The following is a 19841-nucleotide window of genomic DNA, read 5'->3' on the forward strand; positions in this document are numbered from 1 at the left end:
GTGCGTAGCTTGGAAGATGGAAATTAATAGAAGCGTTTTTTTTTTTTTTTAAATATTTTGGAAAGAGTGAAAGGGCAATTTTTATTAACATTTATAGAAAGAAAACTTTTAACTGACGAAACAATCGCTTTTAAATTTAGATTTTATTTAAATAAACGATGAAATTAAAAATAATAATAAAATTTATTATAATTATGATTAAAAAAATTAATAAAAAATTTATGTTAATTTAATTATATTTAAATTAATATTTAAATTTAATTAAAAATACGATAAATTTAACCATATTATATTAAAAATATAATAAAATCCAATTGGGACTTCCAATGGTATACAGTATTGCTAATTATGAGACTCATAATTTCACGTGACAAATAAAATCAATTAGCAGTTTGGGCCCTCCATGACAGACTTTAAATTAAAGAGTTGCCCCACTAACTATATAATATTTAGTATGTTCCAATGATGACATAATTCACAGGTTCGACCGCTCTGCGCCTTTCATGGCTTTGTTTCGGTTGCTTCTCATTTTCAATTACTAAACTTTAACTTGGGTTATTGTTTTATTTCTTACAAAAATTTTCACCTATAAACCTAATTTAATACGTCAGTCCAAATTATTGATGTGTTTCCCTTCACCATTTAAAAAGTGTTGATAAAATTTTTGAATATAGTTTTGAATTTTTTATAAAATTAATATGATGTGATTTTTAATATTCAAAATAAAATATATAAAAGAGTTTTAGATGTTCAAATTCAATGCACCGTCAAGAAAATAACTTTTGTTTATTTTTGGAGATCAGCCAACCACGTGTAAGAACAGAAGGAAAAGTTAAAATTTTTGGATGAGAGGACAAAGACAAAATAAAAGAAAAGTCACGGTTGATGAACAAAATTGGCAAAAATGAAAGAGAAAGTTGGGGAAAGAAAAAAAGAAGAAAAAGATAATGGTTGAGAGTTTGAAATAAAAGGGATAAGTGATTGAAAAAACCATTCCGCCTGCTCACATGCAAAATTTTTTTTCTTTCGCTTACAACTTTTATACCTCTTTGACTCTCTCTCTCAAACTTCTATCTAATTTCGACAAGTTATTTTCATTTTTTTATTTCTCGACAGTCCATTTTTCCCTTTGAACATAACGTGTCTGCAAATTTTATTTAGAATGCCAGCTGGTTGTTTCAAGCAACAATGCTTCTTGGATTTTTGTAAGAGATTCATTGTCTTAATAATTGCTTGGTTGATTTGTCGAAAGCAAGATTTTTAGTTTCAGTAATCAAATTTAAATTTTTATAATTTAAAAAAAATTATTGAATTAATTTAAAAATTTTATTAAAGATATTAATGAATAAAGTATAAAATGCATAGATCATTTTTTATTTTTATTTTTAAAGTTTTATATTATATAATTTTTTTTAATCATATTCAATGAATATTTTAAATTTATTTTTATTTTTATTTTTACGAGTATTTAATGAGTATGATAATTTTTGTACAAGTAATTTAAAAAAAAATAAAAATTTATTTGTTTACTTTTTATTTTATTTTTATATTTATATAAATTTTTTATTAATATATATTAATATATACTTTATAAATAAAATATATTAAATGTAATTAATTTAAAATTAAAATATATATTATTTATAATAATATTTTTTTTACTAAATATATAGAAATATGTATAAGATATAAGACAGATACTATATTATCATTTTTATTTTTCATATCCGATAAAAAAAATTAAAATTAAAATTATTTTTATTTTAAATTTTAATATGCAGCTCCATTCTCATTTACATAAAAAAAAAAAATCAGCTTCCTCGTTAAGTACTTTTTTTAGAGTTAATTAATCATAAGGTTGGCGCATGTAACTATCACCCTTTATAGGAAACCTGTTGTGAGTAAATAAAAACAAAGGAAAGCTAATTGCATGGTTGTTGACAACTTGACATGTTATAGCCCAATTCAGGGAGGCTTACATCTTTGCAAAATAGATACTCTCACCTATTCACATATAAATTTTGAATTTTATTTTATGCAAATTTTTAAGTCCATATTCATTGGCAATTCTGTGCTTACTTCGCCGAACAATACGTAGAACATAGTATGGGAGGCAATGGATCAATTTAGACCATAATTATTAATTTTCTTTCGGCACTAATCGTATTGTTCGGAGTGTTTTAGTTATATTAAAATATAATATAATTTAAAATAAATTCTTTTAATTTAGTATCGGCTAATATCATTTGTTTCAATGAATTTTAGTAAAATAATATATTACAATCGTAAATATGAAATATATTTTATAATTTATTTATTTTTAATTTAATAAAAATAAAATTAATTGATAAAATAATTTTTAAAAGTTAAATTTTTTATACTTTATTTTTTCAAATCAAAGTTTATAATTTTATATTTTATTTTTTCAAATCAAAGTTTATAAGTATTTCAATTTTTTTCAAGAAACAATTATAATTTTTTTATAAAGTTTAACAATCATAAGGCTTTGATTAATTTTTTTTATTTTTTTATTTTTATCTTAATATTTATATAAAAATATTTATTTAAATATCATATGATCAGATTAAGTATTTAAAAATATTATAAAAATTTTATGATATTATTTCTTATATTTTTAAACTTATTTATTTGAATTGAATATATTATATAGTTATTTTATGGCTTATTAATAATATTATAATAGATAAATTTATGTATGTTTATAAATATATTTGTGTTAAATCAAAAAATTTAAAATAATATATTAAAACAATTGGTATCGATATATAATATATTTTAAAAAAATTTAAAACATTATCTGATATAATATTGACAACCTTGATTTAGACACTCAAAATGATTGCTCTATAGCTAACAGTTTAATCTAGTTAGAAACTCTGAAGCTTGATTCTTGAGCTTTACAGTGATACGCTTTCTAGTCTTGTATAGATAAGGATGCATTTAACTACAAAATTAACCACGAGGTTTTCATTCTTATTTTCATCGCTTTCAGAGCAAATTCATCAACGACCAATCGAAACGATGACAAAGGAAATGACAGAAAACCTTGTACTATTATCATAGTATTTGACTTTGCTGCTACATAGTCCTGTCTCGCGAGCGAAACGTAGAAGCTGGCAATGATAAAAGGCCGGTGTCTGCACAATTTCTTAGAGCTCGAGCTTTGCAAGAGTACTTGTCTCTAGTGTTGGGACCAAAGCAATGCTTTTTTTTTAAAACACATTAATAATGATTTTAATGTGCAATAAACAATGTAAAATCATCAATGGAGTAAACAGGTTTCAGCTTTAAGTAAAAATTACAAGATTCTTCCCTTTCTCAAATTCCTGGTAATTCTAATCAGAATAATCCGTAAAACAATTAGGCCATTGACAGGGATTTTGCGCTTCTTTTTCCTTTTACTTTGTATTAGTCTTGTGATAGATTTTGGGGTGAAAACGAAAAAAATAAGACAATGGTAAGCAATACGATCTTGCAGAAGGAAAATTATTTAAATCTGAAACTTAATTCAAATGTTTCATGTAATTACTTTAAAAAATAATATCTAATAAATTTAAAATTTGAATCTTAATATTTGAAACTTTTTCGGATATTTCCAACAAGCTTAGGAAGAAATTTGACTATGTTTAAAATGTATTCTATCTCTATTTACCTTACCGTTTTGTTGGCAATATTGCAAACTTGGGATATGATTTGCCCTTACACCAAAGTAATTTTTTTTTTTTATGGTATAAAAATGAAAAGGAATTATTAATACAACAAACAAACAAGAAATGTTTTGTTTTCATGCGCCAGTTTGTCCTTAGAACACCAAGACACCATCTTAAGCACATCAATTGTTTTGTTGCATGACATTCTCCAAGGTAGAATTAATATAAAATAAGGAAAAGACAAGATTAAATAGAAATATAAAGAATATCCCATTGAGCTACAGCATTGTGAGCAGCGATTTTGCCTAAACTACAACCTTGTTCCAGTCGTCAATGGATATTTAGAAACCGTCAATGTAGCAATTCTCAAGACCAAAGCCATTTCCTTCATTACTTGTATTCAGATTGACAAGCACAAAGCTATCAACAAAGAGAAAAAAATGGTGTCTCAAACGGATTCAGTCGCAAGAGAGAGTGTGATAGTTGTGATGGATGCTAAAAGAAACAAAGGAATGGCGGGTGCGCTTGACTGGGCTCTTAAACACGTTGTTCGTCCGAAAGACACCGTGATTGCCATCGGAGTTATAGATGATATAGTAAAGAAGAACTCTTCTTGCTTTCCAATTAACATAGGGATCAGAATGTCTGGAATATGTGAGCTTTTTTATTTCCCACAAACTTTCTCCTTTTGCTACTCTGATTGAATAGAAAGGATTGCTCAAAGATGCTCTTTTCTAATAAGCAGTTAATATGTAAATGTGATAGGCAAGGTGATATAATCCATAGACGAAACTTAAATTTTAGAGGAAAATTACTCACCTGAAAGCCAATTTGTTATGCAAAACCTATGAGTATTGATACATTAAACATGAGTTCTTGAATTGTTTCTCCTAATCAGTTGACAGTAAATTTAACAATGTACTGAACCCAAAATTTAACTCAGTTCTCATAGTCAGATGCTGGATGGTATTCAAATCCCAGCATCTACAATAACTTTTCTCATAATTAAACAGAAGTCTCATTTGTATAAAAAAAATTAATAACGTAACTATAGTGAAGTACAATGTTACAAGTGCTCTCTATATATCATAGTCTCAAAGGTTTAATTGCATATTGAAGACTGAAAAATAAAACAGGAGTAAAAGTTAAGCATCCGGCTTGCCATTGATATCCAGGCCTATATATATAAGAGATCAGGGTTGTTCAATTGCTGGACTTAAATTTGATAATAATAGCTCTAGACTTCTTCAGGCTGAGAAAGATTTTCTGAAAACTAGGTTCAAACTGCTTAGTATAATTGGCATCTTATTTTACATCTGTGTATTATATGGACAAGCAGTGTCATGAACTGGTATTAATTGTTCCAATCCTTTTGATACTCAATATTATCATGGAAGGAGGAATCCAACCTCAAGTTCTACAGGAAAATTAGTTGTCAGAGCCGTAGCCTGCAGAATATTATGGGTTAATAATTCAGCTATGTCCATAGCGGGCATGCTAAATACACAGGTGTTGCATTGCAGTGGAAAAGTTGGAGATTTCATCCGGACATGCAGAAGTGAATCCTAGAGAGCTTGGAGAAGAAATTGAGAGAAAAAGGGAACAATTCCAGGCCAACCTCCAGCCATTCTGTCGACAATGTAAAAGAAATGAGGTAGGCGAATCTCATTTTTATCTGTAGCAACGGGATTTTACTGGCATCTACTCTAAAACATTGTAATGACCAGGTGAAGTTGGAGGTCAAACTTGCAGCAGGAATATCTCCTACAAAAATAACACTCGAAGAAGCACAAAACTCTAATACACGATGGATTGTTCTAGACAGGTACTCATGCCCCTGATCCTTTAAAGGCTAAAATGGAAAATCCTTTGTATTATTTGCATTTAACAACAATCATCCTGTTTTGTACTCCATTACTTTTGTTTTGCATTTTAATGCATACACATTCTCAAACTGTAAAAGTATTGATATGTGTTGTGATATACTTGACAGTCACTTAAAGAAGCACAAATTTTTTATATACGGGCGTGTGGAATGCAATATAGCAGTAATGAAAGGAAAAGATGTTGCCACATTGATGCCATCAAGAGCTCCCAAGCCTGACTACTCTTCTGCAAATTGTGAAAGAGCTGATGGTGAAACTTGCCCTGAAAATCAACCCCTGAATGATCTGAAAAATGGAAATCCGGATGTTGTTGAGGAAGGGGAAACATCAATATCTCCACCTTCACATGGTTCTTGTTGGTATCCGTTGCAATGGAGAGCCGGTTTTCCTCGAAAATTTTCTCTCAGTGAAATTGAAGAGATTACTAATGGTTTCACTGATATTCTTTTTGATAGCGAAATATTAAAAATTTATGAAGGAGTATTGCAGAATGCACTTGTTATAGTCAAATCTTTTCAAGATGATGAACGATTTTGGTCAATGCTTACGATCCTTTCCCGGGTACGCCATCGCAATATCATGAACATGATCGGATATTGCTGCACTGGTACAAACAGATTACTCATATCCGAATTTTCATGTTTGAATAGTGTTGCAATGAACTTGGAATGTAAGATACCTTTCTCCCTTGTTTCTCCCCCAACTTTTGTCAACTTCTTGGATTTACTTTTCACTTTTTGGACTCTACTGCTTTAGACCAAAACATTCTTAAACTGTTTAAATATTCTCCAGGTGATACATCGGCTAGTAACCTACCTTGGAGAGCAAGGTGGAATACTGCTATGGAAATAGGTGACAGCTTGCGCTATCTTCACGAAGAATGTCCTGATGGGTCAATTGTTCACCAGTCTGTCTGTTCATCTAACGTTTTCTATTCTCATGGTTACTCGGTGATGGTAAGTACATAGAACTATGTCTCGGGTCACAACTTAAAGACTGAATTTATGTTCATGTGAAAATAAAAAATGAAAATCTCTACAATCAACTTACGACGACTTGAGTAGAATGTGCAATTCTTTCAATAAATTTTCTTCAAATTTGGGGCCAGATTTCTCTAAATTTTTGTACTACAGTTTTCCATGCTAACTGACTTGTGGTTTTGTACATCATATTCAAGCTAAGCCATTTTATAACAGCCAAGTGGCTCAAGGATGATGTTCCCTGTAATGGGAATTCAACAGTCAAGTAAGCAAACTTTCTTAATATGATTTTCAGCTTGAATTAAAGCACCCAGTTTCAGCTTCTTATATTGGAATTTCCAATATCTGCCATGTCACAATATTTGTGCTACTTACATCCTTGTCATGAACCTATTTGGTGGGAGAAGATGCCCAAACCCAGGAAAAGACGAGCGGCTTTATGTGGATGTACGTGGCTATGGATTGTTTCTTGTGGAGCTTATTACTGGAAAGGTTGCCAATTGCGTTCCAAATGAAAGCAAGGGTCAATCCTTGATAGATTGGGTAAGATGTCTGCACAACTTCCTTCCTGTGGCAACATTTTAAACTGTTTTAAGGAGTTTCAAAGTGAAAATGTTTATGCATTAATGTACTGTTATGCATAGGCAGATATGCATTCCTGGAAGTTTTTGGACATCTAGAATGTACATTAAGTATAAATAAAGGAAGCTTGTAGTATTTCAAGTTAAATTTGGAAACAGGAAGGTGTTTGATTAGGACCACATTGACACTTTCGGCATTGTAATGCAGGCGCTGCCACTTCTAGAGAGTGGTTCAGTCACTCAATTGATGGACCCCAGATTGGCAGATAAGGATGATCATTCAAGGGTTGTTCATTATATGGCTCGTGCGGCTTTGCTCTGTCTGAAGAATGATTCAGGTTGCAGGCCTTCCATAAGCGAGGTAAGATTTTCATCTTGTATTCGCGTGATTAAAAATAAAAATTACGTGCTTCAGAAGAAACTAAAACGAGACCTGTTCTTGTTTTTCCTCCCCTGCAATTCATGATTACATCTCTGTCACCATAGTATAATTCATTCTGCAATTTTGGCAGGTCTTGGCTGAGGTTCGAGGTGATCAGCGTGCAATAATTCAGTCTTGAATCACAATAAAATAGAGTTTGTCTATTGTTGTTTGTATGAATTCTGGAAAAAAAAGGAGAGAACTCTTATATGCTGAGTAATTGTAATTCTAAATGAGAGGGGAGGTTCGTATAACCGATACAGAGCAGCCACAAACATTTATCTCGTAAACTAACCTGAAACTTGTCTCTTCTATCAATGGTGGCGGAGTTATTCAGTAGTTTCTCGAGCTTATATTTCTTTTTAGCAAATAGAATCTCCTTTGCCCATTTCTTGATTTCGTCTGCTTTTATAACAGCCATGGTGCTTCACTACACTAATAGAGTGCCTCTGTTTACCTCATAGATAACTTGAGAGTTGTACTGGTCATTGATTTCATTGATTTCCAAGTGAAAATGCTGGACAGAGCAGCTGTGGGAAATGAATCCTGTCTGCCTCCTTCGCTTCACGAGATACCATGTAATGGTTCTTTTAAGTGAAGCAGAAGTTCTTCTTACAGCTGTGAAAGATCTTCTCTCCAAAACACAAAAATCGATCCTAAAAGCATTGATATTCTGGTATCAAATTGTAGCATTTTCTGTTCTTCTCGTCTATTACAGCCACGGTTATAAACATGTTTCGATTCCAAAATGGCATTAACACATTCCACCTCAGTTGGAATGGGTTAAAATTAGAATTTGCAATTTAGAACACGATATAGATATAGTATATGAATATGATAAAAAAAATAATGAGATTTAAAATTTAAATAATAATTATATATGAATTTAATAAAATAAAAAATTATAATTTTTAATTTTTTGTTATATATAATTTTTATATAAAATATTATATAAATATATAAATTTTAATATTTTACAAGAATATATAAAATTTAATATTTCATATTTGTAATAATTTAAACAAAAAATTATTTTTTTTAAAAAAAATCTGATCTTTGCAAAAAAAAAAAAATTCCTGACAGAATAATCCGTTTTTATAATTATTAATAATAGAATAACTCCTTTACCTAATTTCTATAAGAAAAATTAAATAAATTTAAAAGCTTTGCCAAAAAAACATAAATAAAGGATAAAAGGAAAAAAAAAACCCTGAAAACTGTTGGAAGGGAGCTATCTAGTGTAGCCATTCACACCGTGTTAAGATATTCCAATAAGTAAAAAGTTGTACAGTTTGACATTTTAATAGATCTTAAGGTAGATGATCATTCAACGGTTTGGATTAACCATCAAATTAATGTTCTATCATTTATCGTGAACCGCAACCAAACACGATTGTCAATTTTCATTTAATTAGGGAAAACGCTTTTGTTATCCGTGGAAGAAACAAAACCCAACCCTGGCGATAGTAAAATCTCAAATTCACACCGCAACAATGTTCACACTGGAACCACTGAAAACCCTTTTCCAGAAAACCAACCCGCCCGACCCGTGATGGAGGAGACGCCGGGACGCAGGAATCTCACCGGCGGGGCAGAGCTCAGCCGAGCCGGAGCCGGCATCAACGCGCCGTCGAGCTGGAGCACAGAATAGAAAAGCTAATTCCCTTTACGGATCGAGCTCTTCATTAACTCCGTCGAAACGGGTTACTCGAGAGAAGTCAAACTTGATCTCCCACTCTCCGATCAACCATTACGGTCCTTTAACTAGGGCTCGCCAAGGGGCGCCTAGAGGAAACCTAGCCTTGGGTTTCGGTTCAGGATCGGGTCGCGCGAAGCTCGAGGAGACGAGTTTGGTAAAAGAGAGTGTAAAAGCTGAAGATTTGGACGAATTTAATAAGGCAAGTGAAGAGTGGGAGGCTTTAGAATCGAATATTGAGGCTGAGCTTGAGGCTGTTAAATCTCGTGACAATAATGCGCATGTGGTTCCTAATCAATGCGGTGAGTTTTTCTTTTTCTTTTCTTTTTCGTTGTTTGGTTGATGGGAAAATGGGGAGGAAAGGGATGGAAAGTTGAAGCTTTTCTTTTGCAACTTTAGTGAGGTGAATTTCTTTTCTGGGGGCTAGTGAATTGGAGAAAGCATGTGGATTTTTTATTTTGTTTTATGTTGATTTAGGAGTTCAATGCAGTTTGAATTGAAAATTCTGTCTTAATTAAGTGGAAAACAAGAAAAAAAAATTAATTTTTAATTTTTTTTGAATTGTTAAATTGGGAGTTTTCTTTCTTTATTTGTTTCTACATGATAATACGAATGCTACGATAAAACCCTTATTATTTTGCATTTGGAATCGATTTATTGGTTGTTTTTCACTTGGCTACCAGGAAAAGCATATGAGGGTTTTACCATGTTTCTTTGCATTTGAAATGTCAATGCAGTTTAAGGATTGCCACTTGTTTGATAAAAAAAAGTGAGAGATTCAAAATGGAGGGAATGTGAAAATGTTAATCCTGTTGTAATTCCTGATAATTATGGTTTTTCACAAGGAAATGATAATAAGTATTCATCCTGTTTCTTGTGCTCACTGATTGTCAACCTTGCAAGAGAATGTTGATCTTAGTTTCATTAGCAGAGTGCAAACTACGGTTCTAAATAAATTGGCTTCATTGGAAGCCTCTTATTTTGATGCTGTAAAGATTGAAGGAGATGACAATGAACCATTAGATTCTTTAGTGTTTCCTCCTGTTGTCAATTTTTGTATTCATCCACTCTTTGTTCTCACAGGATGGTTTTCATGGACAAAAGTTCACCATCTGGAGGAGCATGTCTTGCCTTCTTTCTTTAATGGGAAATCCCCAATGCGTACCCATGATGTGTACATGGATATACGAAACTGTATTATGAAGAAATTTCATGCAAATCCAGGTGCACTGATTGAGTTGAAAGACCTGGCAGATCTTGAAGTTGGTGACTTGGATGCAAGGCAGGAGGTATTGGAGTTCCTGGACTACTGGGGTTTGATTAACTTTCATCCATTCCCTCCAGTTGGTTCTGCTGTGCCCAATGCTGATGGGGATCAGATGGCCAAAAAGGATTCTTTGCTTGAAAAATTGTTTCACTTTGAGGCAATTGAATCACGTCCACAAGTTGTTACCGGACCTAACCTTTCAACTCCATCTGTACCATCTAGGTTTCTTCGAGAGTCTGCAATTTCTGAGGACTTGGTGAGACCTGAGGGGCCATCTGTTGAGTACCATTGCAACTTTTGTTCAGCTGATTGCCCTCGGAAGCGCTACCATTGCCAGAAGCAGGTTAGTTATTGGCTAATAAATAATTGTCTGAACCTCAAATTATTTAGTGCACTAGGAAAAGAAAAATAACTGCACTAGTCATGTCTGTCTGAGTGTTCCTTATGGTGGTAGTCAATGTTTCAATTTTGCCTGGGTTGAATTTATATATGTATGTTTGTATATATATTTTGCTCATTTTTTCGCAAGTCTTATATTTCTAAGAGAGTAAGAGGGAATTCTTCGTCAACAAGATCTATTTATATGACATATTCTGCTCTAGCCAAGTTATAAGGAAATCCTCAAACCTTTTTAGCTACCACTCCTTGTCCAACTGTTATATAAGCAGGTGTTCAGCAAATAAGAAATCAACATAAATGGTTTGCACCACCTGCACAATCTGTTTAATGCTTGATGCACTACTTACAACAATAAGGCAATGATCTTTGAAGCTTTTTGCAAATAGAATGATCACAATGGAAAATATAACTAATTTAGTAAATTGGTTTTTCTTTATTTATTGACTTATTGTTCCATTTCTTTATGATGCTAATTATGCTTGTATTTGACAGGCAGATTTTGACTTACGTACCAATTGCTTTAACAATGGGAAGTTTGGCTCTGGCATGTCTTCTTCAGATTTTATTCTCATGGAACCTGCTGAGGCCCCTGGTCTGAGTAGCGGCAAGTGGACAGATCAGGAAACCCTCCTTCTCCTTGAGGCACTAGAACTTTATAAAGAAAATTGGAATGAGATTGCAGAGCATGTTGCTACAAAAACAAAAGCACAATGCATACGGCACTTTATTCAAATGCCTATTGAGGATCTATTCTTTAATTCTGATGATAACTTAGACCTTGATTCCAAAGAAACCGCTGGACCTGCTGTAATGAGTGATGAAACATCTGTCCCTAAAGATGTCCCTGAAACAACAGAGAGTAAGACTACTTCCCAAGAGGATCAGGCCCAGACTACACCAATGGAAACTTCAAAACATGAAGATGAAAAAGAAGTGAGGGCTGGTGAGGAAATGTCGAAACCTGAAACTGGAACTGGTGTAAAAGGTGGACCGGAAACATCAAAGTCAGAAGAAACCAAAGTAGCAAAAAATGGACAAGACATAACTGAAAATTGTGCAATTATGGCTCTAAGGGAGGCATTTGAAGCTGTTGGATATAATTTAACATCTGAAAGCACACTCTCATTTGCTGATGTAGGAAATCCTGTCATGGCATTGGTAAGTTGAACATGTAAGTGCATAATTGAGGTTTTATTAATTGATGTATTTGAAGGGAAAACTGAGTTCATTTAACGTTCTAAATTTATCCATTTTGTACATGGCTTCTGAAATAATCTTCTTATCCTAACAATTATCAGGGAATCATTTATTTGTGCTTTTAGAATAATTTTAAAGGGCTTTATCAAGTTTGCTTCCTATGAAAAAGTTTTGTTTTGATGATGTACTTCAAAGTTAAAATGTGTTGATTGGAAAGGGTTGAGGACATGACTTGATGTGATTGTACTTATACCATTTAACCTGACTTCTTCAGCTGCTAAAGAAACAATTAAACTAGTCTTTCGATTCTATTTAGGTGACTGTTGGTAATTATTTTTCATGAAATTGGCACTGAGCATATTTGGACTAACATTTAGAATTTCCCAACCTCGAAGCTTGGTGATCAAATAAATGACCAAACTACAAGATGCTGTTTAATGGCATTTTGCTTTTCTTCCCATTGGCAATAGTTTTTTCATGGCCATTTTTCCTCATCCTCTTAAATGATTGCTATGCTATTCGAAGTCCTTTATTAACCTATTACATGCTCATGCTTACTTTATGAACAATCATCATCACTTCTGCATACAAAAATTTGCTTCATTAAACTTTGCAACTTTTCTCTTGAAAATGTTTTTGCTTGACTTATTCCACCATTCAACCTTTTCCTGTGTGTTTTCATTGGTGATATATTACAACCAAAGGTTGCTCCATCTGCAGGCAGGGTTCTTTGCACGTCTGGTTGGACCCAACATTGCTGCTGCTTCAGCCCAGAGTTCATTGAAATCGTTATCTGGTAGTGAAGAAATCTCTAGAATAAAACTATTTTATTCTTCTATATTTTTCTAATTACAATACTAGAATTGCATAAAAATATATAGGCTAAAGACTAAATATTCTCAGCCTTAAAACCCAAGATTTTCATGGATTAAAACAGCTAATCAAATGAGTAATTTACTCTCTACACATAATAGAAAAATATCTAATGGATTTGGTGTAATTACCCAAATCACTCCTTATTCTAAAAATGAGAGACTTAACTAAAATAGATAAAGTCAATCAATCAAGTAATAATGAAGATTAGACTTCCACAGGTAATTCTCCCAGCATTCAACTGGCTGCAAGGAACTGCTGTCTTTTGGAAGATCCACCTGATGACAAGAAGGAAGCAACAGGTTCTGAGAGGTATGCTAACGTATTTCAAGATTATATTTTGCTTAGCAATTTGTGAATGTTATCTGATGTCAGTTAGAGACACACAGTGTTGTCAATGAGAAGGGTAATTGGGATGCTCAGAATGTCAAAATCTCAGAAGACAAAAGCCTCAAGGAGGATAAGTTCACTCCAGTTTTGGATCAGAAAAGTTCATTTCGCAACCATGGGGACCAGAAGGCTAAAGTTTCTCTTCCTAAAGAAAAGGTGACATCACCTTCCCCCAATGATCTATCCAACGATAAAAAAGAGCCAGGCACTTTTGCAACTAACGAGGAAGTTAAAAAGGCTAATTTGAATGAATCCAGCATTATTGATCAATCAAAGGATCATCAACCAAGTGTAGTGAGGGAATCAGATAACTTCGCATCCCAAGTTCTACCAAGTTCTCTGGGGGAGACTGGGGGGAAGGAAACCTCAGCTGAAGAGCTTTCTGAGCCTCCAGAGGCAGTGAAGGAAGTAGATATGTCCGATTCTATTCCATTGGAAAAGAATGAGCCTTGTGATGCAGCTGCATCAAAGCCAGTGCGCGATCTATCTGAACCAGCAGAGGCATTAGAAAATCTAGAGACAGTTTCCTCTTCTCCATCCAGAGCAAAGAATGAGCAACAACCTGTTAAATCAAGTTCTGGTGGGGAGTCTGCTCAGCCAACAGAGGCATCAAATGATGTTGAATTGGTGTCTGATTCACAACCATCAGAAAGGAGTGAGCCCCAGCAACCAGTCACATCAAATTCAATAAATGAAAATGGAGCAACCACAGGTTTCTTCTTTTTCTTCTATAAATGTCTTGTTTATAGTTTGGACGTCACCATAACAGAAACCAGCTTTACTGAAAATGCTAGTTAATATCTTATGGGAATTTGTTGAAATATTTAACAAGTCTGATTTGAAATATGTACGGTGCGCCAGAAGCAATGCTTGGTTCTATAAGGTTAAACATAATTTTTCTTGGCTTTATGCAGATTAGCTTGGAAAATTGAGCCTTGATACATAGGAATGGTTTTATAATGTTCAGTAAAATATAAACAATATATTATAAGAACCACCAGCTGGCAAAATGCTTACTTCATTTTTATATTGTCTCCTTTATCTTATTGTTCTTTGCAGACAAGATTAAAGAAGGTAAAAACGAGAACTGTGACTCTACAAAGAGAAAAGGTGATAATAACATTGATAATTAAAGCGTGCTGCCGTTACAGCACTCTCAGCTGCAGCAGTGAAGGCAAAACTTCTGGCAGACCAGGAAGAGGACCAAATACTACAGCTTACCACATCATTAATAGAAAAGCAGGTAATTTAGTTGCAAAATCCAGGGAGTCTCCTTCTATATCCAACTGGAGCTAAATCTAAGTTTTTGGAGGCTTTAATTCAATGCAGTTACATAAGATGGAAGCCAAATTAGATTTCTTCAATGAAATGGAGGGTGTCATGATGAGGGTGAAGGAGCAATTGGACAGGTCAAGACAGAGGCTTTACCATGAGCGAGCACAGATAATTGCTGCTCGACTGGGCTTGCCAGCTTCCTCCTCTAGAGCAATGCCACCATCAAATACTGCAAATAGAATTGCAACTAACTTTGCAAATTCAGTTGCAAGGCCTCCTATGAGCATGACAGCCCCAAGGCCGCCAATGTCGAGACTCATGGGGCCTATGGAACCTACCCCTTCCAACCCATTTGTATCCACAACAGTTGCAGGAAGCTCAATTCGACCTGCTAGTGAGGACAATCTTTCTTCAGTTGGAACAAAGTAGTCTATTCAAATTTACTTGTCGATAGTATTTTTCATCCATTCTTAGACGACAGCCATCTGTCATGAGGGTAGAGTTACCAGGTGAGTGCCTCTTTTTGTACTTGTGGTTTTTGTTCTTGTTAGTGTTGCCAGTCATTTTGGGTGCTTTTAAGAACTTGAGATTTTACTCGGCTGAATTAATAGCAAATTCATTTTGATGTTTTTCATTTGCTAATTCCAGCCACAGCATTGATTATCTCTGAGCAATCTGGAAACCACTGCCTTACATTAGATGTGAAGCTGGCATCTCATTGTCCTAGGAGGAAGGAGCAGATGGCTATTGCTCTCCCTTCAATCCTATTCTAGTCAAAATGGTTTGAGCCTTCTAACTTGGAATTTTCTTCTGTGTTCGTATTTTTGTAAGGCTTGTTGGTAGTTTAATACTATGGGTACTCAATGATGAAATTAGGTGGTGCAAATCAATCATCCATAACCTTACCAAATTCTTGGGCATCTTAAGGTGCAAGTCTGGCAGATGCAACCGGTGTATTCTATTTATAAACGGACAGAGATGTTTTAATGTTATAAATGACGTAAATCTTTGGATTGGAGCTCCCTCTTCTCTGTTGTTTTTCTAGATAAGTAGCTTCCTGTTTTCATTAACTTTTAGACCATGAATCGCAATGGCTTCTTAGTGTAATACTCAGAAGGGGTTATATCTGAGCTGTATTTTGGCGACGCTTAGAAAAAGCTAGTCAAAATCACAAGGGACGAAGATATAAACTGCTACGATTTTGCAAGCAAGATGTAGATAGGAAATCTTTGGTTAATCAATCAGCTTCAATCAAGTTTGACATGTTCTCTTATTAGGCATATGTTGTAACCCAAAATCGCTGATCACCAAGCATTTCTGCTTCCTCTAATGTGATATGCAAATATGGAAATGCGACAACTGCAAACTGCAACATTGATTTCTGAAAATCAGATTGTGTCAGAGATAACAATTCATATGGTAACGTTTTTATGTCAAACAAAAATAAAACATAAATCAAAAAACAATCCTAGTTTGAAATTTGAAGTGCCCCACAATCATAATATCAAGTCTACTAGCCAGACAATACTTGGGTAGCGCTAAGCTAAATACAAGAATGTTGAACGAATGAGGAACTTGAACATTACACAGGCACCAGACAACTAAATCCAACGAAAGCATTAACAGACCATTTTGTTTCTCACACAAACACTAATTGTACAGCGTAGCCCCGATATGAATCCATAAAAATGGTTGGGAATGCCAAATCATTCGTAACACTTAAATGATAAATTTTACTGAACCAGAAAAAAATCACATAATATATTTCAACATTCACATCCAGTTGACCTTGAGTGGCTGCTGCTTGCAACGTCAATGGTGTCAGGCAAGTATCTTCAGGAACAAAATATCCACCATAAGAACATGAGAAAAAAAAGAAAGAAATTAAGTGTAAGTCAGACAATACAAAAACAAATGAAATAAAACTATTGAAAAATAATTTCAGAACCCAAGCTGTTAACAACTTTCAGTATGGGTCCTCAAAAATAAATATTGATTGCAAATATTGCTAATTCTCAGTTACCAAAAAGAAAATTCACTTCATAATTTGCAATAATTGAATATCGCATGAGATAACCTAAAATTGCAGAGCAAATTTAAGACGCAGTTATGCTTTCAGCTGCTGCCACTGGAGTTTGTTCATTCAGCTATCGAATTGCATTTCTATATGCAGCAACTAATTTGTGTTACAGCAAACACTACTAAAGTGCAGCTTAAGGTTTTTTCCATAATTAAAAATTAACTAGGAATGTATACATTTGCAGGAATAGAACTGTTTATGATTTTTAACTTACATTTCTTCCTCTTCCTCACTCTTTAGGGCATTCTTTGCTATGCATTGAAAAGCTTCTTCCACATTAACTCCCTCCTTGGCTGATGTCTCAAAATATGGAATATTTCCTTTTGAGGCACACCATGCTCGAGCCTTTTTCTCAGACACCTAGAGAGTCCACAATAAGCAGATAATTGTATCTTTGTAGAAAGAAAGAGTATGTAAAGCCACTGCAGAGGGAGAAAAAAGACATACCACTCTACTGTTTCCACCATCCACATCAACTTTGTTTCCCAAAACAACAAATGGGAAATTCTCTGGATCTGAAGGGCTTGCCTGCAAGAGATTTCTGAAATCATCATTTCTCTACTGAATAAATCCCGGAGAGTTGGTTTGATGGTTTTCAGCAGAATTCAGTTCAGAATACATACCTGAATAAGAAACTCTTCTCTCCAGTTGTTAAGGTTGTCAAATGATTTTATTGAGTTGACATCATACACAAGGACACAGCAATCAGCACCACGGTAGAAAGCGACACCTAGGCTCTGGAATCTTTCCTGCCCAGCAGTATCCCAGATCTGGGAAAAGAAAATAATGTTGATGCATTTCAAGCAAAGTGGCCACTAAAAAAAGCTAAAACAAGACCTGAATCTCTTTAGAATGTAATGCTACAATTTGCTAGATAAACGCCCAACGGTGGTCCATAAGGTTGCCTAATATGATAAACCCTGATTGATGAAGACAAAATTCATGCAGTGATCAACCTAAGTCCAATCGATGAGTGGAAAAACATAATTCCCTAGTCAATCATCACAAATTTGCACCTCGTCAACAATATAACTAGAGAAAAAGAAACCATCTACGAGCTTTTCAATGAATAGAAAAGGGTCGTCACTGGCAGTTCTGAATTAATGAGATCATAGTGCAAAGTAAGATGCATTTGTTACAGATCTTAAATGTAATTAAGAAATCATGGTTAAGCTCTATTCCATCAAAGCTAAGCTTGGTTCATGAGCTAGAGATAAAAACCAAGCCTCTTCTTCGTCCAAAACACACCATACTCAGCATGAGAAATTAAATTCCCAAAAAAAAAAAAAAAACCAACAGCTGAATCAAGATATTCAAAATGTCAAAATGCTTGTATTTGAGCACAAGAAAAAATCGATATTAACTCTGTAATAAATCAAATATAAAGCTCAGTATGAAATCTAACCTGTAAGGTGAAAAGCCTATCCTCAAACTGCACTTCCTTTGTCAAAAAATCAGCCCCAATCGTCGCCTTATACTGATTGCTAAACTTCTTATTTACATATCTAAAAGCAAAATGTAAAGGCAAACAAAACCATAACTCGTAGTGATAATAATTACAATGAATTAATAAGTAAATACGACTTCAATTTTTTTAATAATTAAAAAAAAACGACTGCTGCAGGATACTGATTCATCAAAGACGTCTTCCCTACCCTGCAAATCACAGATCAATCACAATCATAGGCATTGAATTACAAAAAAAAAAAAAAAAAACAATAATAAAAATTCTAAAGAAAATCACAGGCGAAATTAGCTAGAGCATTATGACAAACAAGACCAGTAATTCGAATCGAGAGATCCGTACGGAAAACCCTAGAAACGAATTTTCGGAAAAGAAAAATACATACGAATCTATACGGATAAATATACGGACAGGTTTAAGAAAAAGAAACTAACTAACCCGCTATCGCCGAGGATGATGACCTTCAAGAGGGTTCTACGGCGAGACGGCATCGTAAGAAACACTAAAGAAACGGCGGATCTATAGATGAAGAAAAATTTTCTATATCTAGAAAGAAAGAGAGTGACTGAGGTGCTCGTGCACTTGTTTGTCTGCAAAGAGAAAATTCGGTAGGAAAATTGGCCGAACTTTCTAGCGTTTTTTGCAAAGTTTCTTCTACTCCTTTTTCTTTTTTTTTTTTTCCCTCTCTCTTCCAAGTCGTGGAAATACCGGACTGACCTGTAACTGGCATCTTCGTATTTATAGTTTGGGTTTTTCAAGTATATGGGCCGGAAATTTTCCGTAGCTTGGACTGCTGTTCCGTTTAACGGGAGTGTTGCTTCGGTTGATTTGTTTGTAATTGTTAGAAAATATTAGAGTGACGAATGCTTTTCAACTAGCTCTCGTAGCTCAGTTGGTTAGAGCACCCGTTTAGTAAGCGGGAGGTCTTGAGTTCGACTCTCAACGAGAGCAACATTTAATATTTAGCCAATTTTCCCCTCTTTTTCCCTCCCCATTAGCCGTTGTATGCCATTGTCATTCCAAATATATTAGTAAATATATGGTTGTTCAAGGGAGTCGGTGGCCATTTTTATCAATGTAAGGAGACAAATATTGACAAAAATCACTTGCCATTTCATGCTTCTTTGATTTAATGAAAACCATTTATCCAAAAAAAAAAAAATAGAAATTAATTTGTTGGGCCATTGTATAAGTAAAAATGGCATAACTAACTCTATAGTATAAGAGAATAGACCGAGTATAAGAAACAGCATAAATTAATCTTTTTTTTTTTTTAATTCCAAATATAATATACAGTTTTTTAAATTAAAATAAAATATATTTAATATGATAATTTAAAATAAATAATTATAAATTAATATTGGAAATGATTTCAATAAATAATCATAAAAAAATTTAAATTTAAAATTTTTTTCGTTAAAAGAAAATTTTAATTAATTAAATCAACTTATATAAATTAATCGCCTGTACCTTTCACTGCTTTACATTAAATTTGTGCTGTCAATTAAACAACTTATATAGACATTGGCCGAAAAGAAATAACAAAAAAAATCTTAAAATTAGAACTTAAAATGGAGATTCGGAGATGATTCAGCTAAAAAAAGGAAACTCATGGTTCTCAGAATGTTTGATGAAGCTATTACCTAGCAAAAAAACTCTC

The 19841-nt window shown here is 33.7% G+C and overlaps 2 protein-coding genes, 1 non-coding gene and 1 pseudogene across 4 annotated transcripts; 3 read left to right on the forward strand and 1 right to left on the reverse strand.

Annotated features, from left to right (window-relative positions):
• Window positions 1–3975: 3975 nt before the first annotated feature.
• LOC111281666 (serine/threonine-protein kinase CDG1-like) lies at window positions 3976–8316 on the forward strand. The gene is made up of 9 exons (XM_089761516.1): window positions 3976–4325; window positions 5195–5325; window positions 5399–5496; window positions 5665–6227; window positions 6350–6513; window positions 6735–6802; window positions 6945–7080; window positions 7327–7479; window positions 7631–8316. The coding sequence occupies exons 1-9, from the start codon at window positions 4112–4114 to the stop codon at window positions 7676–7678; spliced, it is 1575 nt and encodes a 524-aa protein (XP_089617642.1). The 5' UTR covers window positions 3976–4111; the 3' UTR covers window positions 7679–8316.
• A 658-nt stretch (window positions 8317–8974) lies between these two features.
• LOC111278026 (SWI/SNF complex subunit SWI3D-like) lies at window positions 8975–15421 on the forward strand (annotated as a pseudogene). The gene is made up of 9 exons (XR_016342353.1): window positions 8975–9537; window positions 10319–10845; window positions 11394–12059; window positions 12819–12894; window positions 13193–13283; window positions 13361–14073; window positions 14421–14604; window positions 14691–15145; window positions 15285–15421. The product of XR_016342353.1 is annotated as an SWI/SNF complex subunit SWI3D-like (transcript).
• A 666-nt stretch (window positions 15422–16087) lies between these two features.
• LOC111283146 (ras-related protein Rab7-like) lies at window positions 16088–18893 on the reverse strand. Its single transcript, XM_022871572.2, has 7 exons — window positions 18620–18893; window positions 18346–18372; window positions 18122–18221; window positions 17340–17486; window positions 17164–17244; window positions 16931–17076; window positions 16088–16469 (listed from the first exon to the last, which is right to left on the reverse strand). The coding sequence occupies exons 1-7, from the start codon at window positions 18670–18672 to the stop codon at window positions 16403–16405; spliced, it is 621 nt and encodes a 206-aa protein (XP_022727307.1). The 5' UTR covers window positions 18673–18893; the 3' UTR covers window positions 16088–16402.
• Window positions 18894–19058: 165 nt separating this feature from the next.
• On the forward strand, window positions 19059–19132 carry TRNAT-AGU (transfer RNA threonine (anticodon AGU)). Its single transcript has one exon. It is a non-coding gene; the product is annotated as a tRNA-Thr (tRNA).
• Window positions 19133–19841: the final 709 nt, after the last annotated feature.

The sequence above is a fragment of the Durio zibethinus genome, chromosome 5 (genome assembly GCF_047325235.1).
Source record: "Durio zibethinus cultivar Kanyao isolate XHJ-2024 chromosome 5, ASM4732523v1, whole genome shotgun sequence".
Lineage (NCBI taxonomy): Eukaryota > Viridiplantae > Streptophyta > Magnoliopsida > Malvales > Malvaceae > Durio > Durio zibethinus.